Source organism: Lycorma delicatula, chromosome 2 (genome assembly GCF_047948215.1).
Source record: "Lycorma delicatula isolate Av1 chromosome 2, ASM4794821v1, whole genome shotgun sequence".
Classification (NCBI taxonomy): domain Eukaryota; kingdom Metazoa; phylum Arthropoda; class Insecta; order Hemiptera; family Fulgoridae; genus Lycorma; species Lycorma delicatula.
Window position 1 is genome coordinate 1,552,114 of NC_134456.1, and position 27,904 is coordinate 1,580,017.

The following is a 27,904-nucleotide window of genomic DNA, read 5'->3' on the forward strand; positions in this document are numbered from 1 at the left end:
TCAAGAGTTGGTGAATGTACAGATGTATATCCATATGTAGCATTATGTACATTAGATGCAATTTGTAGAACAGCAATGGGTGTATCAGAAAAGCTCAACATGGAAATGGAGGTGATTTTGTTAAAAATTTGGAAACTGTGTTCAAGGTAAATTTATATGCAATTTTATAATCGGTATAAATCTTGATAATAAGTTTGTCTTTGCATCAGTACTAGATTGAAATATATTTATTAATTGGACTTAATGGATTTAAATCCAGTTATTATATGTAGAATAAGAATGTAAAATCTGCAAGAGTAAAATCCTCATCCTATTTATCAATATGAATCAAAAAATTTTAATAGTTACGTATTTAAGAGAGAAATTTAAACTAAACTTCTCCATTATATTCCCCATTGGGCTACCCCAATACACATTCACCAGATCATGATAATACTCTCTCCGTCTATCTTTATCATTATTCTTCTTCACCATATCTTTTCCATCCTTGTTTTTTATCAACGCTGCTATCTCATTTTTATTTTGCCTCTTCTTCACCAGGCCGTACAATTGTTTCTTTCTACTACCAACATTCTCTTCTAAATCATTTACAAACTCTCTCCAACACCTCTCCTTATCTTCCTTTATTATCCTTTTTCAATTCCTCTTTTCTTCTTGACACATTTTGTTTCTTTAGGCTATCACATCACCTTTCATTCTAGAAACACCCTTTTCTTTTCCCTCTCTGTTTTTTATCTTACAAAACATCTCCATCTTTCCCTGTGCAATTTGTAATGTTCTGTAGCACATTTTACCACATGGTATCTTTAAACTGTTTCTATTCCTTCTCCATTTCTCCTACCTCACTCCTTAGAATAATATGTTTTGTATTTTTCTTAAAATTACTCACAAACCCTCTTACTCTCACTTTCACTACCTGTGTTTAACATCAAATGCTTCTCCCAGGGCAGCCTCTAATCCATTAATTCTCTCTTTCATCCTATTTTATCAGGAATTAGTCAATTAATGACATCCCAACGATCATCCCAACCATACCTTGTTTACTTTTCACATTTGCTTTCTGAACCATGTCTTTTCTACAAGTTCGTTCCTTTGACAGTCATGTAACATATTTCCTTCCTCATTCCTTTTTCTCTAACCATTAGAACCAACTAACTCCTCCATTCCTATCCTCTTCTTACCAATCTGTGCATTCATATCTGATACCTTATTCTTTCTTATTAAACCTTCTACAACCTCCAGAAATTTTTCTTGATCATTCTCTTTATTTCCCTGTTGAGGACCATAGAGTTGGATAAATTCTCTAACCTCTCCTCTGATAGGAAAGCTTAATTTAATTATTCTATCATTTACATATTCCACATCTTTAGTCTGTTATACCACTCCTTTTATAGGATAATTCCTACTCCATTTTTACACTCTTTACCTCCATTCCACGCCAATTTATAGTATCCGCTTTTTTTTTATTCCCCATTCCATGCAATTTTGTCTCACTCAACCTAGGATATCCAAACCTTAAGTAATCACTATGTCTATTACTTCCTCTATCTTCCCAGTTAATGTCCCACATTTGTATTCCAATCTTTAACTCTTTACCTTTCCTGTGCTGTTTCCCATCTTTCATTTTTCCTAGTAACCTATTTCTCATAGCACCCCTGGAAGTCCAAGTACTACACATTGCCTCAGGGGAACGCCCTAACCGTGGTTGTTTCCTAATCAAACTTTCCATAAGCTGTTCTTACAAAGAGGTCGCTTTGTTTCAAAGCCATTTTTAAGCTGCTGGAAGCTATTTTATGGCCCACCACAGCCGTTATTCTGCCGCCACACATGAGGGATGAGTCAAATTATTTACTGGTAGTTGATACTCACCATTTCACAAGACTGTTTTTGGCTTAGTTGCATTTTTTAAGTGCACTGTCCCTCTTTCTTGACAGTATCTCACCACACCACTTCAGACCTTGCTAATTATTCAAGCAGCTTTATTCAGGCCTTGCTGCCTGTTACTGCTTATTCGGGTTGCCCCTTAATCTCAGCAAACCATCATACTGATACCTGTTCCCTTAACCTGGAAATACAACCGATGCTCACAGCTAGGGATCCCAGTCCACAGGACAGGATTTACTCAATGAGTAATTTTAAAGATTAAATTTCGACATTAGAAGGATTAAATTTGTATTGCTGCTGAGTGATTGGTACCACACCATTTGAATATAAAATTTACAAATAGTTCTATCAGTGACTGACAGTTAGCATTAAAAGAGGAAAATGCTTACAAGATGCAGGTGCCTTATAATGCACCTGTGGAAAAGTGAATACCAGACAATGGGGACTTGTAACTCACAAAAATTAAATGCATAAAAAAAATACTGCAGCCATGTTAATAACTACAAAGGTACTTTATAAAAATGATTGAATACCTTCCTTTTTATTTATCACTGTGCTCCTAATACTACAAATACAGAATCTAAATCAAAATTGTTCCTTAATCTTGAGATATATTCAAAACCATAATGTCCTTAGACCAGACATCTCCAAGAATGTTCAAGATTGTTTCTAGGAGATCAAATATGGTATTTAAAGACTGTACATTTTTAGAGGTAAAAAGGTTGCTGCATATTATTAATTATACATCTCCTAACAACAAACGGAGTATTGATTGAATTATATGTCAAAATAGAGACGTTAAAATCAAAAGAGAGCATGTTAATAAAACCCATTATGTGCAAAGAGAATTGCAGAAGACTATTCTACAATTACCACATATGTCTGAAAATATAAAAAGGATGTGAATTCAATGACTGATATCTTTTTATAACCTCAGTGAAACCAGAACAACTTCCAAACTGTACACATTCATCATCAGATACCTGCTGTTTCTAACAGTAATAAAGATTGATGGATGACTACATTTATGAAATTTACATTTGTCAATCCAGAGCAACCTGATTTGGAATGTTCTGCGTGTAAATTTAATCTTAATCACACTAGTGGGGATGAATATAAAAACTATAATCTTTATAAACATTTAATTATAAGGTTCAATTATCTTAACATCTGGCACTGTTAGTATTATACAATTTATATAAAAATAGAGAATCCACTTACCAACAATTGTGAGTATCAACTATCCAAGCGCTTTCAGATTATTCCTCCATCATCGGGGATTACTGATAAATTATGAATTTTATAGTTGTGCATATAAATTTTTATAAATGTAATCAATACATAACAGTTGTAAACATCTTACTGACAAGATGTTTTCTTTTAACGTTGACTTATTTTAACTATTGACAATCAACTGTTATGAACATAATAATTTTAAATTTTATTTTAATTTTAATTCCCATTTATAAAAATGTTTAATTTTTATATAAATTTAATTATAACTATGTAGTTTGCTAAGCAAGATTTAATTTTTTTTCACAATGAGTTCAGGATATGTTATTACATAGGTTCTCTTTATAATTAAAATATGTTAATACAATCACTTCATTTTCTCTGAAATTAGGTTTAAGAATGAATATGACACAACAATATAGAATATTGAGCTACCAATATGTAAACAAATTTATTCTGCTGATATTTAGAGTATTCACATATCATTTCAGCTATTTGACAGTTTCACAAATTACAAGCATCAAGAAGTACTTTACTTCTTTTAAAGAATATTAAGTTTTTTCATTAAGTGTAATTGTAAAATCTAATAAATAATATACATAGAAGTAATAAAAAACTATTCAATTTAAAAAATATTTGATATCCTGAAAGTGGTGTATTAATGACAATAGCCTACTGGGTTATAGAGAAATTATTCCTGATCAACCAATCTAATTTTTCTTGTACGCTTGTAACCCATACTTCAGAAACCACCTATCTATTCTTTTCATTTCTAAATTAATTATCATCCATGTTCTACTACCATAAAGGATACACTTAAAAAATATTTTTAAGAAATTCTAAATCTAAATTTAATACTAGTAAAACGTCTATTTTTCTTGGAGGATCTTTCTTTTGCTAATCTACTTTTAATATCTCCCTTGTGTCATCTACTCTTAGTAATAATGTTAAAGAAATAGGTTTTAAAAACTTTTTTGTTTAAGGTTTGGCAACAAAGAATGGTACAAATATGGTTACAAATACCAATATTATTTTCACTAAGTAATATAAAAAAAGTTCATGATGAAGCAGTTAAATCGACTCTACAGTTCACAGAAAAAGTTATAAAAGAAAAACATGAAGAATGGGAAATGAGCAAGGATGAGTATTATAAAAAATTAGGTAAGTAATGGTTTCTCCTTCATAATTTTATTGTCTAAAATTGTCAGAAGTAAAATTGAAAAACCTTTGTTAAAAACTGATATGGAATTTTAGATTTTTAAATGTTACTGGAAAATTGACATTGCATGATGGGAGTACATTTTATTGTATGAACAATCAGTTTCAATTATTTATAATTTTCAATTTTTCCAGGATGAAGATTAGATAATATTTTGACAATATATAAATTGTAAACTTATACTATGGCAACATTATTAGCAAATTTTCACAAAATTATTAATTGATGAGATTTCTTAGAAATGACATCAACAACACAGTGTAAATCTAGACCTACTGTAAGCTCTTACCTGTGAAATTAGAAATAAAGTGTTGATATCATGGATTCTAAGATGATAATATGAATTTAAAATCAACACAAGAGTGATTAATGTGCTATTTTTATTGTAATAGAACCAAATATAGACACTGACAATAATGCTACATCAGATCTAAAATCGAAGTAGAGTTCTATGTAGAAAAACCTTTTGATTAAAACTAAATGTTTAATATTTAAAAAGCTCAACAATTATATTATTTGTACAAACATTTACTGTATAGTGTATAATTTATTTTACACCGGGTTGGCCTAGTGGTGAACTCATCATCGCCAATCAACTGATTTCGAAGTTGAGAGTTCTTTTCTAGGTTCAAATCCTAGTAAAGGCAATTACTTTTATATAGATTTGAATACTAGATTGTAGATACTGGTATTTTTTGGTGGTTTCTAGGTTCAAATCCTAGTAAAGGCAATTACTTTTATATAGATTTGAATACTAGATTGTAGATACTGGTATTTTTTGGTGGTTGGGTTTCAATTAACCACACATCAGCCTAAGACTGTACAAGACTACAATTCATTTACATAATCCTCATTCATCCTCTGAAGTAATACCATACAGTGATTTCGAAGGCTAAACAGAAAAAAGAAAAAGGTGATTTATGAACAATGCAAACTATAAGGACATTTTCTACTAGTGAAAACAAAGAAGAATATTTATATAAACATGGGTCTAGAAATCCTTTGTTAACGAGGCTAAGATTTCGTCCTGATTTCTGCACCTTTGGTAAAATTAAGCCAGACTGTATTCTTGGGACCCAAATTAAGGGATAAATTCAGTGATTTTATAGGAAATCTGACCTAAAAAATAGAAGAAAAACATAGGTCCCACAACTATATTTTTAGTAGTTTTTGAGAAATCTGGGATAAAAGACAATGATTTACTGAGAAAATTTCAAGTACCTACATATACACAGACAACACAGGTTATCAGAAAAAGAAATAAATAAGTTGGAACTGAGATAAAAGTAGATGAATTAGAATGTATTTTTTATGCTGAATCTTAAAATGAAATCAATTTTTTTCATCACCCTCAGATTTTTAGTTATAACCCTTTAAATTATTGAGAAACTTCTTAAATAATAGAATACAAAAATAATAATAATTACAATTAAAATTCCTACTTTTATTTTGCAGGCATTTATGTTTATCTTAATTCCTTTTTTCTTATTTTCCTTTTGTCTTCAGTGAAGTCTTCTCTTTTTATCATTCAGCAGCAGTCACTCATTATAGATTCATCCCATCTGCCATGATAACGTTCCATCTGCAATATATCTTGGTGGAACCTTTCTCCTTGTTCGTCGCTGATGTCACACAAGTTTAAAGGAAAAAATCCAAATGAGAATGTAAAAAATGAATTTCAATGACATTCTGCAGCCTAAATTTTTGTAGTTCACTAAGAGTTCATTTATAAGCTGATCATGATTTTTTGTTTTCAAGAAAATCAGTAACAAAATTTTTGAATGATTTCTATGCTGCCACTTCTTGAGGATTCAGTTTGTTGTCAAATATATTTTCACGAATTAATTTTCTTATTTGTGGCCCGATGAATATTTCCTCTTTTGATCTGGCTTCACTTAATTGTGAAAAAACCTCAGTTAAATGTTTAAAGTCACCTCCATCTTTATCTAATGTTTATACAAAATTCATCAGGCCTACTTTTATGTGTAGAGGTGGTAAAATAATACAATCTGTTTTGACAAGGGAAATATTGACAATATTTTCCATTCCTGGGATAAACTAATTTCTTTTTGGCCAGTCTTTAACTGCATAATGTTTATCTGTAGCCCAACTATTCCACACACATATATTTTGTAAAGCCGCTCTGGAGACCAAGAAGAAGCCCTATCACTTTCAGATCAGCAATGATTTGCCATGTTCATCATACTTAGTAGCTTTTAAAATTTTTGACATACTTCTCTATGTTTCTTTCGTTCCTGCAGCATGTGCTACCGGTATAGAAGAAAACTTATTCAAGCTATGCAATAATAGTGCCTGTAAGCTTCTTTCTGATGAATCTATGCACAAACGCCAATCATGAACAACATATTCAATGTCCAATTCAGACATCTCCCTAACATCATGGCAGGAACAAATTAAACTATCTCTTCTAAAGTATTTCAGTAAATTTTTGTTTCGATTTCTATATACTGAAATTTTAGTTTTGTTGTTTAATAAATTCCATTCTTTAGGACATGAACTAGGAATTTTGTATGTTGTTTCAACAAATACAAGTCACGAATTAGGTTGCTCAGTTCTGCTTGTGTGATGAGGTGAGGTTAGGTATTTGATTCTTCTGGAATGTAATTAATATCTATTGAAGTAGAGGATTCATTGGTTGAGCCTTCTGGGAAATCAGAAATTTCTTTCCAAGAAGTTGGAGCAATCGGAATCAGTAAATCAACACCATGAAGTACTAATCTTATAGCTGAACGAACATTTGGGTATGCAATACTGCTTTTATTATTTGTTAAGCAAAAATAGAAGTCATCATAATTGTTAGTAAGCTGTCACCAAATCATAGGTATGCCAAAACGCAAATGCTCTTTTTTCCTTTTAACCACTGTGTTAGTTTAATGTAGCACTTGATACATGCTATATGTGGACCCCAGGATTTATCTCGGTCTCCCAAGGGACAGTCAAAATAATGTCTGTAAACAGTTTTCAGCAGATTTGATAGTGGTTTTTATTAACTTTTGGTGGCGAATTCTCCGCAAAAGTAACAAAAAATATTTGGAGAATTTTTACAAAACCGATTTTTATTTATTGTAAAATTCAAAATGTTTTAATGAAAGAAAGTAAACTGAAATACTACAAAAATACTTAATTATAAAAATAATTAAGTTTTAATTTGTTAATACTTAATTACTCAAAATTCTTCATAAAATTGTTTCCCATGGAGTGCAATAAAACACAAACACACATACACACAACTTAACAAATCTTGATGTTCAATAAAATAATACCAAAATTTGTTCTGTCATAAAAATCTTTCACTACATAGATAGCATTACTTATAAACAATTTTGTTGATTGTTAGAAACAATCTTTGTAATATATATATGTATGATAAAACCACTACCACAATTAAAGAATACAGCTAGTCTTGGTATGCCAAGAGCTACAACATGAAGAAAATTTCATCATGTTGAATTGCTCATTATCTGACTCTATGACTTTTCTATACATGTCTGGCTTGGCATGAAATGACAGCATTCAACTGTTATGTATCAAATACGGTTCTACAACATGCATTGCAATATAAATCAGATGTGAGCAAACATACAGAGATTCTAACTTATTTGTATTGTTCGTTCCAAGAATAATGGAATAAATAAATTTAAGGTGTTTTGTAACTTAAGAATGTTACGTGATGGTTTGTTTCAAAATAGATATTCAGATTCAACATACAAATTATTATATAGAACTCCCTGTTCGGTTCCAAATTTTATGTTGACCAGTGTAATTAATTTTTTTTTTTAAATTAAAGTATGCAATTTTGTTGTTTATTTCTGTTTTCAATAAGAACTACAGGAAGTTTAAACAGATTTCTAGTTCTCTTGCATAAGTTTTTTATATGTTTCTTGTATAGGAGGCATTTTATCAAAAAATAAGATTTTACGAAGAAAACTTCAAGTAAATAAAATTTTCAAAATCTTATATGAAAGATGGTTTTTTTTCTCTTTTTTTATGACTGAATTTTCTTTCTTTGTACTAGACAAAAACTGACAACTGAAAAACACTGGAACAACTGTGAAAAACTTATCCAATAGATAATCTCAATAGAGATCTACAATTATGTAGAAACAAAATTTACATCTTATTATGTTTGAGGTCTTAACAATATATACTATCTTTCATCAGGAAAGAAGTAGACAAAGAAGACAATCGACCAAGGTACTGCTTATGTTCAGGATAATTTATTCAGGATTCTTCTTAACAATAAATTGTAAGCCTTTCATTAAAAGATATTTTAAAGATTGTAATTAAGTAAAACTTTCTTTATCGTTTACAGAAGATGGTGGTAAATTGGCATTCTTAGATTTGATGTTAGGTAATGGAATGACTGATAATGAATTGCGAGATGAAACAATGACTATTATAATTGGTGGCCAAGAAACTACAGCTACTGAATTGAGTTTTGCACTTTTATTAATCGCCATGCATCCAGATGTACAAGAATTGGTATGTATTATTTTAATAATTTAAATATAAACAGTTAAGAAATTGTATTTTAATTAAGACTGCTTTTGTCATTTATAGTGATAAAAATAATAATTTCTGTGGATCAATATGCTCAATTTTAAATCATCTAAATAAAAAGAAACACTATTTTCTTTTACATTTTAATTTTTTTATGTTTATTTTGAAATTATGCTTTTGATTATGGTGTAACCTCCAGAAAAAAATAAAGGCATCATTAGTGTTGAATTTTAACAACTTCATAGATATGATTTTTTTTTTAATTTTAATTAATGTAACAAAAATAAGTTGGAGAAAGCACTACGTAGATTTATTTATCAATAACAAATTAATTGATTAATGATAATACAATTATAATATAATCAATGGTACAAAAAAAACCAGGTTTATCCATCATATATACTGCAGGTAATATTTTTTCCAAGCAATATTTATGTTGTTCATACATTACATGTAGACTAAAAATAAAATAAAATAGAAATAACCCATAGCCTTACCAAACATTCCCTTAAGCCATTAAGAACATTCCTTTAAGCCAAGAAGAACAGAAATGAATCAATGAAAATATTAATAAGATTACCAACTTAAAAATTCTGTAAATAAAGTAATGAGACTAGTTTTTTTGGCAGCCAAAGTAAACATACAATTATATGAACAGCTGATTTATATTCAGTATTAATATTTTTAGTCTATTGTTACCACATGAGAGTAAACAAACTTTTTGTGAAACAGGTTTTTGTTGTGCATTACAAAAATGAGTGATATTAATTATATACAATATTGTGCAATCAAGTTTTGTGTTAAACTCTGTGAGAACGCTACTGAAAATGGCGTATGAAGATGATGCTCTGTCATGAGCCCAATTTTCAACGTGGTTTAAAACGTTTGTTCAAATGGCCAGGAATCAGTTGCGAACGATCCACGCTCTGGAAGACCATTAATGTCAAAAAGTGATGACAATGTTGAACAAATCTTGATATGATATGGCTTGATAATCTTGACTTGATATGGTAAGACCAGCGATTAACTGTCAGCATAATTGCAGAACAATTGAATTTGAACCATACCACTGTCCATCAAATTTTTACAAATGAATTGGACATGAAAAAAGTTTGTGCAAAATTGGTCCCAAAAAACCTCAATGTTGAACAGAAAAACAACAATGTGGGAGTGTGCCGTGATCTTTTTGGATGAATTGAACTAATCCTGATTTTCTAAAACTAATGTTATTACTGAAGATGAATCTTGTATATTTGAGTACGACCCAGAAACAAAATGCCACAGCAAGGAGTGGCACACTTCAAACTCCCCACATACTAAAAAAGCAAAACTGAGCAAATCAAAAATCAAAACCATGCTAATTTGTTTCTTTGACAGTAATGGCATTGTCCATAAGGAGTTTTTGCCTACAGGACAGACTGTAAATCAATATGTTTACTGAGAAATTCTTGAAAGACTGCGGAAAAAAGTTGCCTGCATGAGAACAGCCACCAAACTGGATGCTGCATCCCGACAATGAACCTTGTCACACTGCACTCACAATTAATAATTTTTTGGCAAAGAAAAACATTACTGTAGTTCCTCAACCACCTTATTCACCTGACTTGAGTCCCTGCGACTTAAAAAAAACACCAAAGGACACCATTTTCGAACAGTAGAAAACATTAAAAAAATGTAACTGACATCTGAATGATATTTCAGTTTCTGAGTTCCAACACTGCTGTGAAGAATGGGGAAACCATTTGAAGCATCGCGTGGCTTCCCAAGGGAACTATTTCAAAGGTGTTAGAGTTGATGTATAATTGGACTGTAAATAAAATTTTTTTCTGAACCATACTCATTAGTTTATTTATAAACCTCGTATATCTGCAACAACAAAAATAAAAAAAAATCCATTACTTCCCAATCATTAAAGTTAACACCAGAACCTGTTTCTAATTATCTACCCTAACTATCTATAAACCTGGAGAATTCTACAAAAAAGCATCAGTTTATTATATACCTCCTGACTACATTTCATCATTTGATGTACAAAAAGATGTAAAATTCTTTCTTGTTTTCCTAATACTAAATATTACCTATATTTCCGAAGATTCTCTCGCACGCTGATACAAGCATTATTTTCTCTGCAAATCCTCTTCTAGTGGTCAAATAAAAAATAACACAGTATGTACCCTCTCAGCCTACATGAAATATTATAAATAATTCTTATTTTTCCTAACCAGTGATTTTTCATGGGAACAAATGTGTTAAAAAATCCTCTATGACCATCTACTTTTTAAGTTATCTCTAAAATAATTAATGGAGTTATGTAACAGATAAACTTACTAACAAGTTTATTGTTTAACCTCCCCTGTCATGCATCTATAGTTTCATGTTATAATGTCCTAGCAACTATTCTATCATTCTACCTTTTCTTTGAAAATATACTTTCTTGAAGAGCCTTCTAATCAATCAGCGCACATCTTAATAAATCATTTAGTATTTTTCTAATCAATATTTTCTTTATGCAATAAGATTCTTTATGGGCAAAGGCTAATACGTAATTAGTATTAGCCTTTGCCCATTAAATAAAATTCTTCTATATCTAGTAAAATATTTAGTTAGGATTAATGACTAAATTATTAAAAACTTTTTAATTTTTCGTTGTTCTTTTTTGAACAGGTTCATGAAGAGCTAGATTATATATTTGGTAATGATAAGTATACAGAACCTGGCCTATATGATCTTAATAAATTAGAATATTTAGAACGGGTTATAAAAGAGACTATGAGATTATTTCCAGCATTACCAGCTATTGACAATTAGAAAAGGACGTAAAAGTGGGCGATTTTGTAGTTCTTAAAGGTAAATTTTACTTTTTTTTATCATAGAATATTTAAATTAAAATAATAATAACAATAAAATCTAAGTTTTATTTAAGAATTAAAAAAATGAAATGGACTGGCATTGACTTTTTATAAACTAAATATACATATTCAAATAATAACTGAACTAACTTATAATTGATTAATTATTGTTATTAAAATAATTGCACAAGTTGTAACTCAACTTATGTAATTTACAGGTGTATAGCAAGTAAGCATGTTAGCTTAGGAACATGTAAGTTTCTTTGAGTGAGAATATTTTACATTAACTACTTACAGACAAATACTTCTTACAAATCAAACCTGACTCATATTTGAACAAAAAATATATAAATAAAAATAAAAAAATAATAAAAATAAAATAAAAATTCTATAATTTAAAAACCATCCTCCTGATGACTTTTCTATTAGTAAAAATCCTGTTGCCTCCAACTTATTGATTCATATTTCGATCATATAAGTAGCATTTACATAATATTTCCATTTAAGAATGAAATGTAAATGAAACACCCAACGTTACTTGCCAGCTGTCTCATAATTATCATTACATCAAACCATTAATGCAAAAGCATACTGTATAACAGTTTACTGTAATTACCATAGGGTTAAATTTGATACAATTATCTGCATTAGAACAAGCAGTATTTTTACTTTCTATAATATTTTAAGGAGGAATTATACTTTCTATGGTATTTTTCTATAGAATGAGGAATTTGATAATGAAATCTAACAGTATATTCTTTAATAGGGATTATAAGGCAATACAACCTTTTATGAATAAAAATGTTAAGATTTTCATGAATCTTTCTTTCTATTATAAATAAAATATGTGACTGAAATAAATTTATACACAGTAAACATCAATCAACAAGAAAACTAAGTTTTAAAAATACATTGAATTGCACGAGAATGACCATTAACAAGTATTCAGTAGGGTACATTATGAATGAATGATCAAATAAAGTAATTTAAAAAATTTAATTAATTATGACTTAGTATAATTGATTTTATTAAAAAAGTCTCTTTAACTCACTTCTCCATACTATCATAATAATTTTTTTGCTCAGTTCATAATGGATGTTTCGTTTGGAGTTTACAAAAATGCAATGTTTAAATATGCTGAGTATCTCATCCTACTTTGTATAGATTATATACATTCATTCTGCCAGTTTTACACTTATCATATAAAATATTAATGTTTACTATTATAAAGTTGCGCTTTAAAAAAATATTGGCTCTCTTGAGCTGAAGTTAATAAAAGATTGAAACATATTAGAAAAAATAATTTTAATTTGCAATAAATAATACCATAAAATTTTACGCATCTTGTTATTTATTTGTAAAAGCCATGAAAGAGATTTTCCTGTTAAAGCCAGGAAAATTACACAACTTTGGCAACTGATGTCTTTGCTTTTGATAGACTACTTCATAGAAGGATGGTTAAATGGAACATTAAGATAAGTAAGCTAGTAAGTAAATTAATTAATTAGTAAATAAGATAAGTTAGGTAGTACAAAATTATAAATAAAAAAATAATTCTACTCTTCGAGTAAAATTCTTTGATACGAGACAGATGGTTACTTTATCTCCCCACTACCTTGAGCAATTGCTACCACAACTGAATAACATCAATGACATTCAGAAATCATCATTCAAAATTTCATAAATATAAATTAATCCAGTCTGAAGATATCAAGTAAAATGATAATTGACAAAAAAATTAGGCTTATCATTCCCCTGTGCAGCAAATTATATAAATCAAAACAAAGTTACAATTATAACTTTGACACAACAGTATAACTTCTAATTGTATAATATTACGTTACCTAAGATCTCTTTTTCATGGGTAGGGGTGAATTACAATGAAATTTTATTGTAATATTATTACTAAAAGTTTATTAATTAAAGTTTTAATAATATGAAAAGTTTAAACAAATCAAGAAACATTTTAAATTTCAGGAAATCAATATTTTAAAAATTTTATAGACTGCCCTGCCTCAAATATTGTCCTCAAAGTATTTTTTTGGGTCACTTGCACTACTACTACTATGTCTAGGAAGTTGTTAAAAAAATGTAAATAAAAAGATAGCTTTTTTTATTTTTTGGGGAAGGAGGAATTTTGGGGCAAATTTTTTTAAAGAACAGTAAGATAAGCACGCACTACTGAGCTTAATATAAAGTGGGGTTATGTTTGCAAAATGTTGATACAATTGACCCTAAAAAAGTATTTATTCCCCTGCAGATATTGTCCCCAAAATTGTATCAACAAATTATCCCATATACACTAATCTCTGTACCAAATTTCATCAAAATCAGTTTATCCAGTTAAAAGTTATTGAGCTTCAGAAATGTTAACACACTTACATATATACATTATCCCCCACATTTTTTTTTTTTTTTTTTTTTTTTTTTTTTTGGGTCATGAAATGTCAAGAGAAGCAGAAAAAACCTAATCCACATTTATTGACTGATTACTGTACTTTCCTTCTTGCAGCATATCTCCAGAGCTATGATCCCAATAAAGTGAAAATAATATACAAGTAATTCTATGAACCTTTAAAATTTACTCCTACTTATAAAAATCAAATTGAACTATTTTTTTGCTATAATTCTTCTTCTGCTTCCAAAATTATACCAGAAAATTACCCCATATACACGAATCTCTGAACCAAATTTTGTCATGACACCACAGAAAGTTGGAGCAGATAAATGTGAAGAATACAGAATAGCTAATTGTTAGTAGTTAGCTAAACTATTAAATGTTAACTAGAAGTCTGCACAGAAGAATTGAAAGGAGAGTGGAAAACGTGTTAGGAGAAGATAAATCTGGTTTCAGGAAAAGTATAGGGGACAAAGGAAGCAATTTGAGGCTCAGATTAATAGTAGAAAGAAGATTAAAGAAAAACAAAGGCATTTGCTAATGCAGACTGGAATAAAATGTTCAGTATTTTAAAAACTTTAGGGTTCAAATATAGACAGAAGAACAATTGCTAACATTTACAGGAACCAGACTGCAACAGTAATAATCGAAGAACATAATTAAGACGCCGTAATAAAAAAGGGAGTCTGACAAGGATGGATGTTTCCTACCCCCACTAAGTCCGACGCAAGAACTACCATATGCAAATAAACATGAACAAAATGAAAGTAATGAAATGTAGTTGAAATAATGTAGATGGACCACTGAATATAAAAACAGGGCGAGAAAAGAATATGAAGGTAGAAGAATTCTGTTATTTGGAAAGTAGAATTATTAAAGATGGATGAAACAGGAGCAGTATAAAATACCAATTAGCACAGGTGAAATGAACTTTCATTGAGAAATATAATTTGCTTATATCAAAAATTAATTTAAACATAAGGAAAGTATTTTTGAAAGTATATGTTTGGAGCGTAGCTTTATATGGAAGTGAAACTCGAGCAATTGGAGTACCTGAAAAGAAAAGATTAGAAGCTTTTGAAAGGTGATGCTATAGAAGAACGTTAAAAATCAGATGGGTGGATAAAGTAGCACATGAAGAGGTGTTGTGCCAAATCGATGAAGAATTATTAAAACTTCACATTTCTTTTCATTATTATTATTATTATTATTTTCTTCATAATTACTTCTTACTAACTAAACCAGAACTTCAGTGACATTAGTTTCAATTCAATGTAATAAAAAAATTATAACATATATATAATGTTAAAAAACAAAAAAACAATCAGAGAATTAAAATATATATATATATATATATATATTAAAATCAGGGGCACTTATACACTTAACATTCGATTAGTAAATTATTATTTATACATTTTACATAATTACATTTATAATAATATGCATATACATAAAATTACATCTGCCCATAATATTCTAAAGCTGCCATTAGCAACCTAATTGATGTGTCATTTTGCAGTGAACCAAGCTTATTCATGCTAGTTCAAAAAGGGTGTGATGTATATAAGTTATATCACAATTGAGAATAACAAATTGTAATGATGCTTAACGGTTGCGCTTGCTGTCATAAATAGGAAATTTCGACCCAATCAATTACATTATAACACCGGGTGAAATGAATAAAATGTAGAATCTAATGTAACTTCTCTCCAAGTTCCTTTGGATGAATTTTCACTTTGGTTCCCAAATAGATGAAAGATTTAAAAGAATACAAGGTCATAATAGAGATGGTTTTCAATTTGTCATATAATTCAACACCTCTTATTATATGGGAACATATTTTAAAAAATGAAAAGGTTAATGGAAATACTGAATTTCTATATCTACTTGAATTGTAGAACGATCTATTTCATCGTTGTTTCTTCATTCAACCTGTTATTTCTGTAAAAAAATTAATTTCTGATAATGACAGTTGATTAAGATGTAGGTATATTTTGTCGGCAATAAACAAATAATATTTAACTTTTCTGTCACCTTTATTTATTAATTTATTTAATAACAAAATACATTAAAATATATAATACAAAATTCAATACAATACAAGCATTATACATTTTAAAAAGAAATATAGTTTTGTTGATTCATTTAAAATAAAAAAATATTAATGTTATTTTACAAATTTATTTTAGTTTCAGCAGCAAAGGTTTAAGACCTTGTTGTTAGTAAAAACATTAATTTAACTATAGTAATAAATCTAGTAGATACAGTAAAGAGAAACCTTGAAAATGCAATACTTAGTTCATGAGCACAACAAAATTATAGCAGCTAATTACAATTTGAATTACTGGATTTAAATATTGGATGTTTTGAAGAAAAAAAAACAAGGAGGTAAATTAGTTATGTAAATATACAAATGATGGTGTATATATATATATATATATATATATATATATATAGACAACTCATTCTTGAAAAGTAAGAAAAAAATCATATAAACATAGGTCCGAAAACGCTTCGTTAATGAGTTATACAGGTGAAACATTTCACCCGAGTTTTAGTTCCTCGGGGTAAATTAAGGCTTTCTGAAATTCTGGGAAGGTCAATTATTGGGCAAATTCAATTGTTTCTTATGGGTTTTGGATTTTGGGAAATCAAAAAAAAATAGGTCCCAGAACTGTATCTCTCTTAGTTTCTAAGATATCCTGTGTAAAACGCCAAAAATAGGGTCAAAATACACATTTTTTACGTTTGACGTACAATTACGTTAAATTGGCAATAAATCATACATGTTATAAACATAAATTGTAGAGAATTTAATTATAAGAAGATCGATGTAAATAATGTCAACAAAAAAGAAATAAAATTTTAAACATGGCGACTTTAATTAACAACAAAACCAACGAAAACTTAGAAGAAAATGTTACAAAAAAGAAAACAGATGTGTCTAGTAGGTACAATAATTTTAGACCTATATTCCGTAACCGCTGCTGCGGCACTTCAATTGCAAAATCCATAGATGAAAATCATGTCGGCATATTCGGCATTAGTGAAGATACATTTTTCAAAACAAAACTAAACAGAATTTCACATTTTTTAACAGACTTGATTTTTATGCGCCGTAAATTGAATACAAAATTAAACTTAACAGTTTTTCCCTCACTAAAACTTCTACAGCACAGTTGAATAATAGCGGTGAGAGCCCATCACCTTGGCATAGTCCTGTTTTGATCTCAAAAGGTTCTGAGAGGTCACCTCTAAATTTTAATTCTGACTCAATGTATGCAAGGGTCAGTTTTATCATGTTTATTAATTTGATAAATAGTCCAGGGTGTCTCAGGATTTTTTGTAAGGATTCTCTGTGGATGCAGTCACAAGCTTTCTTGAAATCTCCAAATGTTATGACCACGTCTCTTTTTATTTTCCAGTTGTAATCCATTATTAGCTTGAGACTCATGATCTGGTCTGGACAACTCCTCCAGGCTCTGAAACCTTCCTGGTATTCTCCTAGTTCTTTCTCGAGTTGTGGACCGATCCTGCTGAAGATTATTCTTGAAAGAATTTTTTATGTTGCGAGTGACATTCCCCTGTAATTGTTAGGGTCATTTTGTCCCCTTTGTTGTGTAGCGGATGGATGAGGGTTGTCGTCCAGTGTTCTGGTAATTCTTCATTGAACCACATGTTGACAAGCTATTGATGAAGTGCAATTTTTGCTGATCTTCTGGCAAGTTTCCTAATCTCTACAAAAGTTTGATCTTCTCCTGCCGCTTTGTAATTCTTCATCTCACCCAGTGCTAGGTAGATTTCTTTTATTGAGGGAGAGTAGATGTTATGATGGTTGTGTTGTTATTGGGGTGTTAGTGTTGAAATTTAGGAATTCAGTCAGTTTTAGGAGTTTGTTGAAATATTTAGCTAGGATTTCCAAACAGTTTTTATTATTATGGACCAGTTTACCATTTTCATTCTTTATTAGCAGGGTTTGGGGTTGGGGTTGGTATTTTTGGAGATTTTGTACTAGTCTCTCGACTGTGTTTAATTGAATTCTTCTATTGATTTCAGTGTGTCCTTATATTGTCTCTTTATTCTCCTTCGGGTTCGGATGGTTTCTTTTCTTTGTTTTACTAGATTTTAGAAGTATATTTCTGATTTTTGGGATTGGTAAAATAGCCATGCTCGATGTCTTTTTTCACTGTTCGTCACCATTGATGTTTTTTACAGGATTTTATTGGAGCTAATTCTTCTGTGATCTGTTTAATGTTATCAACTAGATATTCGAGTGTACCTGTGACTGTTATTTTTTTTCTATTGCTTTTTGGTCATTTTCACTCTTGATCAGTTGGGTAGGATTCAATTTTCTTTTAGTTTTAGGGGCTTGGTTTTGTTGCTTTCTTTGAGAAGTAAATTTAATTTTGACTACATAGTGGTCTAAGCCTGTGAGGACTTTTACGTTGCAGATCTCCTTGAGGTGGTGTTTATCCATGAAGACATAGTCCAGTTGCCAATCTCCTTTAGTGTAGTCAAGATGTTTCCATGTTTTGAGTTTTCCTCTTGAAATATGTGGATTTTGAGATAAGGTTGTAGTTTCTGCAGAAATCGATGAGCCTCTGTTCATTTTTGTTTTCTTTTGGATTTCCCGATGACGTCATGATATCTTCTTTCTCTGCCTAGTTGAGCATTGAAAACTGCAATTAATTGTTTAAGATGATTTTTGAGGATGTTATTTATAGTTAGGTCGAGCAGATCCAAGAACATTTCTGTTTCCTAATGGTCTTTTGGAGAGTTATTTTTATTATTAGTGGATGCATGGGCATTTACTATAGTGTCGATTTTATTACATTTATTTGGGTTGAGTGGTAAGGCTCTTGGGGACTGCGACTTGAATCCTTGTATGGAGTTTATTACTTTGAGGCTGACTAAAAAGCCTGTTCCAAACTGTGGGACATTTTCACCACTTCTATCCAGGTATAACTTTGTAGACTCTATAATTACCGAGATTCCATGCCATTGTCAGTGTTTCTTACTTCTTGCAGACCCATGATGAGAATTTTGCGGTGGTCAATTTGGCCAGTTATTATTTTTAGTTTACCAGTCTGCATCAGTGAGCGTAGATTGTGTATGGAAATGTAGGTCATTTGCTTTGGTTTGACTTTGGACTTTGTATTTTTGTTATTTGTGTATGTAGTGTTGAGGCATTCGAGTCCTCCGATTGTATGTTATCTTCTAAATGGCAGCCCACCATATCCAAATGCTGCCTTCTCTGAACTCTGGTGTTGTTTAGTTCAGACGGTGGAGTATTTCTTAAAAGACCTTTCATGGTTGACTGTCAAGGGGTCACCTGTAGTGAGACTAGGTCCTGAGTTACAACTCTAGATGTGATCTAGTGAGGTGTGATTTGATGATAAATGAAGCTATGAAGTTTGTTTAGATTCAGTTCACCAGACAATTTTCTCATGTTTGTTCCACATATAGCCAACAGCTATATGTGGAACAATCTGTGGAGGCTCAATCTGACTTTTGTAAAAGTTACTTTGAAGAAAATTTAGAAAGTCTGATCTTAAATGTTACACCCAAATGTGATATTAATAAATAAATAAATAAATATATTTATATATTATATAATTGATTAATGTGTATATATACATACATCAATTTTAATCATAAGATTGGAATACGTTTTCATTCTCTTGACTGAACAAAATATTTGTTCTGAAAGTTTTAAAATATTTTAATTTTATTAACAAACAATTTAAAAAAAATGAAATGTAAAAAGCTTAAAATTAATGTGTAAATGTAAACAAAGAAGAATTTATTAAATAAAAAATATCATTAAAGATGGGCATGGACCCAAAAACATTTTTTATATATGTGTATATATATGAGTTAAGAAATGAACTGCATGTAATCCAAAATTTACAATTTACAAATAAAGTAATAAAAATGAAAAATACAGTATAGGATGCCAATTTTCCAGATGTTCAACTAACTGGACTACTTAAATCCAAACTAGGCAATTTAAAAAAAAAAACCAATACATTATTTGAAAAAATAAATCTTTGCTTCAATGTAAATTATTTTTAATGATATTTATTTTACTGAGTTTTTCAATTGACGTTTTTGTATTCATTTAGCAAAAACATATAGATACCAGCCTCTGTAAAACTAATTATAAAAGCAAATTTCTACACATTGTACCGTATTACTATATCTCTTTTTTCTTACATTGTACATATGTTCCAAATTTCTTCTTAATTTTACGGAAATACATTTACTTTTTATTTTATTTACTTTTTACTTTTAATGTCTTACCTATTAAACATTAAAATGATATCTGCAGTATATATGATGAAACTTTTTTAAATTGTCCTTTACAATTATCCAAATTTGGCCTTGCAAAGGTCCATCTGAATAATTGGTGTTCCACTGTATGTAAAATCTAATACCCTTACCACTTTATTTTCATCTTTTCAATTTTCTGATTTAACTAAGTCAGTCTCTTCAATTGCTAACGGATCTTTTTCAATATCACCATTACTAATATCAAGCACTTCCTCTCCCAGTTGTAGTAAATTTACTTGCTGTAATAAAAAGCAAAACATGAATGTTATAAAGTAAATATGTTTATGATTTTTTGTAAAATTTATTAAATAAAAATAAGTTGTATCTCTAATTTGCTTACTATTATTATTCGGTGACTTTAATATGCCAAGTTTTGCTAAACGTTATCAGAAAATGCTGCTACTCATCTTACTGACATTAGTGTTAATATTGCTTATTGTGAAATTTTTCATTTATCACAAACATCATCACGGATAACGTTATCTAAGATTTTGAATTCTAATATTATTTCTCATAAATACTTACCAAATTATAAAAATACTCATTTTGTAATATTCAGCATTTACTTAATGAGAGTTTGATTGTAAATAATAATTATTTTTTATATCGCCACATAAGCATGAAGCTCATGTGTGAAACATAGAAATGGAATTTTACAGGATATGAAAAATATCTCACCTGACTGAGATTTGATATTGATCATGATATAGAAATCTTTGCTTAGGAATTGCAACTATGTATTAATAAATAATATTGTTGATAGTTACATGACTATCAAAATATTGATAGTCATGACTTTATCAATATTTTGATAGTCATGACTATTCAATATTTTTAGTCACATGACTATAATATTTTTGGTACATACCAAAAATATTCATAAAAATATGTAATTTTCAAAGCGGTTCTCTAGTGAACTTATTATCACAATTTTTAATAAGAAAAACTTCCATAGGTTTCAAAAACAATATGGATCTACTTATTATCAAAAATTATTTAAGAACAAAGTATATTCTTAGTCATAAAGATTTATTATATACTATTATATAAAAAGGAAGAGGGTTTTTGTTTGTTCGAGATACACAAAAAAAACCACTCGATCAATGAAACCAGATTTTTACCCACATTTTTCAGCATAACTAAGAAGATTTTAGATATTATACCAATCTCAAAAAAAAAAATATATATATATATATATATATATGAGTATATAAGTATATGATTTGCTGGTTGAAACACAAACTCTAATGAATTGAATTAGAGTTTGAATTTAATTAAACTGTGAGTTTCTATCACTGTGTGAGTTGGGTTTTTGAACTGAATTATTCGTATCATTCAACTAAATAATATTACAAAAATAATAAGAATAATATTAAATAAATTAAAAAAATTTCTGTTTAACAATAATAATGGGCTTTCCGTGGGGACTGCGTGTGAGGCAAGAGTGGTGAGATATATGAGCGCACCTCGTGGGAGGCTAGACCAATCATTACCATCAACTGGTAACAAATGGGATGTCCCTGGGGTACTGTTTTGGGAGGGCAGAGTTGTGTTCTTATAATATGTCTGCAAACAATCATTTGATTTTCAAATGGGGTATTTGTTAGAAGGTTAAAGGCTAACTTTTGCATGCACAAAGTACACTCAAAATCTAACAGAACACAATTATTTAAAAAATGTATATATATATAATTTTTTTGTTTTAAACAATTCTTTTAAGAATTATACTCCTCTGCACTATTATTATTACTATTATTATGCTTTTACGGCCAACATGGGACCACTTAAGTCAATTTTAGTTGGATCTTTTCTGAGAAAGACGTGTTATTTTACTCTTTCGAGCTGCCCAGTATTTCTTCATCCGTTCAGATCTTGCTTTCTTTTCTTCATCCGTAAACACTCTCTTCGTTGTATTTTGTCGTTTGTCTGTCTTTTGTTTAAATCTAATGCTTTTATCTTTTAGCTTTGTAATTTTTCCAGTTTTATTCTGTAGGTCGGTCAGGGAAATTCCCAATTCTTTCATATCTTCTCTAATTTCTTTGATCCATCCTACTTCTAGCTTTTGGAACCAGAGCTTTTCAATGATATTTCTTGACAGTCTTGTTTCCGGTGTCCTTATGAGATGACCGAAGAAAGAGATTCTTTTTTTCCGCATAGTATCAGTAACAGGCTCTATTTCTCGATACACCACCTCATTTGGCACAATCCACCATTGGCCTTCTTTTTGGTGTTTTTTATTGATACACGTTCTGACAATTCTCCTCTCTATTTTCAGAATTTTTTCAATTCGGTTTTTCTGAGTGATTTTGAAAACGGTCTCGCTTCCGTAGGTGACTTCTGGCTGTACTACAGTTTTATAATGTTTAAGTTTTGTTTTAGCAGAAAGGCATTTTTTGTTATATGTTGACCAAGTTAATTTTTGGGATTTAATCATTTTATTTGTCCTGTTTTGCCATGTCACTTTTTCATTTAAATTATAAGTTATTATTTCCCCTAGATATTTAAATTGTTTTACTATTTTAATTTTCTGATCGTTTACCGTAATGTGCTCTATTACCAGAGGATCTATGGCCATTAGTTCAGTTTTTTCGAAAGAGATATGAAGCCCTATCTTTTGTGCTAGGTTTTGAAGGCTCATGATTTGTGTTTTGGCTTCTTGAATATTATTTGCTAAAAGAGCGAGGTCATCTGCAAATCCTAGGCAATTTAGTGTGATGGAGTTTTTCTTAGTACCCATTTTTATATTTTTGGGATTTATTTCATACCATTTTCGCATGACAAACACATAGTGCACCTCTGCACTATATATAAATATATTTATTTTATTAGATTAACCAAAGTACAGAATAAATAAAGTAGAATAACTTACCTTATTCCACTATATATGCAAATATTCACCTCAAATTATATTACAAACTTCGTAAAATATAATAACATATCATGCATTTATTTATTTTATTTCAAATTTAAAACCTTTAATCCTTTTATTTTTATTTTAAACTTATTCGGTTAAATTAAAAATTAAACAAAATTTAAAATATGAAAAATTAAAATTAACATTTAAACATTTTAACATATCTAAAAATATGACATCAAGGCATAAAATCAAATTAAAATTAAAAAAAATAATTTTAAGTAAAGCAATTAATTATGCATAAAAAAAAAAGATTAATTATGTTTAAAAAAAAGATTAAAGGTTTTAAATTTTAAATAAAATAAATAAATGCATGATATGTTATATTTTACGAAGTTTGTAATGTAATTTGAGATGAATATATAATGCAGTTGTAGTATAATAAGTTAATTCATCCTACTTTATTTATTCTGTACTTTGGTTGATTAAATAAATACAAAATAATATATATATATATATATATTATTGTCTGTTTGTTAATGCATCATGCAAGAACCAGAGAACCAACTGACCAATTACTTTTAAATTTGCAGGAAGGTTATCTCAGAGAAGGTTTTAAGCCATCAACAGAGGCCCTAACTCCTTTGAAGATTAAGATATTAAAAATATTCATTATTTCTTCGCCCCCAAGGTGGTTGAAGTTGTAAATTAAACATATTCATTGAGGAAAAAATAGATTAATCCTTTTACCTTACAAGAATATGGGAATTTTATATAGAAGTTAAAAAAACTTTTAAATTACTATTTTTGAATATATACTTTTTATAACATTATAATACTATACAAATATAAAACCTTCTACACTATCATACTTTTGAAATTGCACTATCGAAAAAAATTGCACTAAAAACGAACGTTTACACTGATAACATTTTGCATCAGGTGTTTCTCAGTATGATTACTTTAGCGTTGCTGCATTAGCTCTGCAGGGCACTAACTTCAAATATCTTTTGTAATAATATGGTAAATATGATAGTTAACTTTTCCTAATGTAAATACATAATTAATTTCATTTCATTAATAAAATTATGCCACAACTGTCTTTAATCTGTATCAGGTCAAGTTTTAATTACTAATCTGATAAATATTCAAATATGATAAGTGAATACAATTAACAACCGATTACCCAGAGTTTATTAAAATGAGAACAAGTTAAACTTAAACAACTTATCGACAAGTCATCAAAGTTATCATTCAAAAGAATGAATCATTCATGTGCTTCATTCAAAATAAAAATGTGAGCACATACAGCAAACAAACAAATACACCACCTTTTTTTTTTTTAACAGAAAGACATACAAATAAACTATACCAACATAATTTTTATTTAAATTTGTAAAAAAATAAAGGAGAATAAATAAAAGGCACAACCCAAATCAATTTTTCTATGTTAGACAACCAGTGGAAGCATAATACAGGCTTGTAAATGTTTTTTTACAAACAGCCTTAATTAAAAATTAAATAACAATGAATCCAATGATTAGAAAAAAGAATTATTTCAGAGCCATTAAGATACCACTATTGTTATCATAACAATGATTCTGCCAAATAATATAAAATTATTTGTCTTTTTTCAGACATCTATAATCGCATTATCAGTTTATTTTTATTTTTTTTAATTCTAATTTAAAAATTTCAAAAAGATTTAGTTAAAAAAATGACTAAAAACATTTAAAAAAATTACTTCATAAGTTATAATAAATTAATTCAGTTGCTTAAAAACAGAGTTGAACAAGGAAACTTTAAATTTTGCAAATTCTATTGGCAATCTTGGGATGTGACAGGGCTGTGACAAATGTCAGCTTATCTAAAACATTTTGCGATTTACTAAGTATGAAACAGTAGAGTGGGATTAAACTTGTTTTTGCTGTTTAGTCTTTTTATAAGAATGGTGAAAGTATAATAACCTCACATAGACAATTTCAGCATTATTAATGGTAGGATGGCATGTACGTATCCCAGCTATTTATGCTATTAAAATAAGGATGAACTAATCACTTTGGCTGTAAAGAAGAAACCACCGGGTGTTGTACAAACTTCTTACACACCAGAGAATAACAAGGCAATTCAACAAGCTTTCATCAGAAGCCCTCATTACTCAGTCTGACGTGTATTTTCTCTATATTTATGCCATAGTAACATAAAAAGAATACTGCACAAGTTGCACTTCCACTCCAGCAAGTTGCAAAACGTTCACATACTAAAACCCACAGACAATTGTGTTGACAATTCTGTAAACAAGTGTTGGTGAAGGTGAAGGAGGATACTGATTTTATCAACAACATAAGGAGGTGGATGAAATACATTTCCACTTCAATGGATATTTAAACAAATTAAATTATTACACAGCACTAAACTTAGAGTACAGTATGTTGTGCTTACCACATGGTGTCATAGGCCTTTACAATTTTTTAAAATAATAGGGTATTTTGCAACCATACAATGTCCAATAACCAGGTTAGCATTGTGGAAAGTTTTTAGGATGTAAATTGCAAACTTTTCTATAAACTGAAATTGAAAACACTTGGTTTGAACAGGACAGAGCTAAATCACATACGCCTGGCAGATGATAGTAGTTTTAAGAAAATTGTTTTGCAGTAGAATAAGTTCAAATCATGGTGATACTATATGGTCTCTGAGATTCTCTGACTTAACAGTTAGTGATTTTATATTGTGAGGACATGTCAAGAGTATAGTGTACTGACTTTTCCTATAACCATTTCCTAAACTGAAAATGGAATTTGAAGAGAAAAATCACTATCTTCCCAGTTCTTGTGTTATGTCATATTATGCAGAATTTCCAAAATAGACTGGTGGAATGTGTAAGAAAAAATGACCTACATATTAATAATATGATCAGTAAAAAATAATAATAAAGTAATTCATTAACATGTACACTACTTTTTATTTTTTAAAAAATGAATTTTTAAAATTATTTTTTAATTTGTTAAAACTCTTTTGAACATTTCCTATTTCCCTTTTATACATATACATACATAAATTTAGGTGTACTGAACTTACATAATTAATAATTAGTAATTTGTATAAAAGTGTTAAGTGCTTTCAAAATAAATCTTAAGTCAATCTTTGACAGGAATTAGTTTTGTTTTAATCTCTATAATGATAAATTTTTCACAAGTATTAAGTTAATTGTTTTATGGCTTTTATTTGAAGAGGGAATGAAAATAATGAGATGAAACTTGTAATAAACTGTAAAAGGGGCATGCAATATCATTATAAATGTAATTTTTATTACGTAAATCATGAGGAAACTGTTCTATTTCACAATAAATGGATTTATAGGCTTAAATTTTATAAAGTGAAAATATGACAGATACTGGCCAACATAATTACTTGAAGAAATATCTGCCACTTTATCCTATTCATTATCATTAATACACACACATACACACACACACACACACACACACACACACACACACACACACACACACACACATATATATATATATATATATATATATGTGAATTAATAATTGAATCAGAAGAAATACCCAACATAAATTAACATATTTTTTTTTTTTTAATTTTATTGTACTGTCTACAACCAATGTGGTAAAACAGAGATAACAGTATAAAAAAGAAAAAGTGCTACAGTTAATAAAAGTAGAAACAAATTAATTAGTTCATTACAACCTAAAAGAAAACACTAATAAATTAATATTTATTTGAATGTATCAAATAAATATTATTAATTATATTAATTAATTATTTAATTTCTGGTTATCGGAGATATACCAGATATGTTATGTACAACACATAATATAAATTTCAGTCAGTCAGGTCCATCAATTGTATTTATGTAATGGTGTAACAGGTCCAGTGTAACAGTTAAGAAAAAAGAAAGAGAAAATAGAGAAAGAAGAGTCTAGAAGGAACTAAAAAGGATTTTTTTTAGAAAAATGGGTCTGTTTAACAATTTGTTTTTTGTAATACAGACAATGACACCAACAAATGCTCCTGTTCTACCAGAAGGATTACCGAACCGGAAAAAACTTAAAGAAAGATGTATGGGTGCAGACAATGAAAATTATTACACTTCAACAATCAGAAGAACAGTTGGATACTGGTTCTGCAAGCCATGAGATATAAATACTACTGGGGACCAGTGGACAGAGTAAATAGTTTTGCAAGCCTGAGTTCAGTGCAGTTTGTGATAACAGTAATTTGTAACAATGACCGAAGTCTGCATCACACGTATTACACTTTGGAAAGTGATTGAAAACAAATATGGTACAGATGTGAAAGTGACAGTATTATATTCACTCATAAAGGATAGGTCTTTTGTAAACAGTAAAAGTTACTGTTACTTACAGAAAGTGAATTGTATGAATTTTAGACTTTTCAATTGTTATTTTGTTAATGCAATATTAGTTTCTATCAGTCATTATAACATTTCTAGTAAACCGGATTATATTCTGGTATTTATAATTTAACGGTCATTAAATAAATTTTATCTTTTTATTTGAATTTACTATTTTTTATGTTACATAAAATAATATATATATAAGTATATATATATATTATTT

At 29.2% G+C, this 27,904-nt stretch overlaps 1 protein-coding gene across 1 annotated transcript; it reads left to right on the forward strand.

The window, feature by feature from the left end:
* Positions 1-27,768, forward strand: LOC142320408 (cytochrome P450 4C1-like). Its single transcript, XM_075358116.1, has 5 exons — positions 1-146; positions 4,101-4,278; positions 8,670-8,839; positions 11,522-11,704; positions 27,314-27,768. Exons 2-4 carry the CDS (start codon positions 4,116-4,118, stop codon positions 11,663-11,665), a joined length of 477 nt encoding a protein of 158 aa, XP_075214231.1. The 5' UTR covers positions 1-146; positions 4,101-4,115; the 3' UTR covers positions 11,666-11,704; positions 27,314-27,768.
* The last annotated feature ends 136 nt before the right edge of the window (positions 27,769-27,904 follow it).

What these genes read in the sequence shown, in the direction of transcription:
- LOC142320408 (XM_075358116.1), top strand. Translation starts at nt 4,116, where the DNA reads ATGGTACAAATATGGTTACAAATACCAATATTATTTTCACTAAGTAAT. An exon ending in TGAGTATTATAAAAAATTAG is followed by an intron (nt 4,279 to 8,669) that starts GTAAGTAATGGT and finishes TATCGTTTACAG; the next exon opens with AAGATGGTGGTAAATTGGCA. An exon ending in ATCCAGATGTACAAGAATTG is followed by an intron (nt 8,840 to 11,521) that starts GTATGTATTATT and finishes TTTTTTGAACAG; the next exon opens with GTTCATGAAGAGCTAGATTA.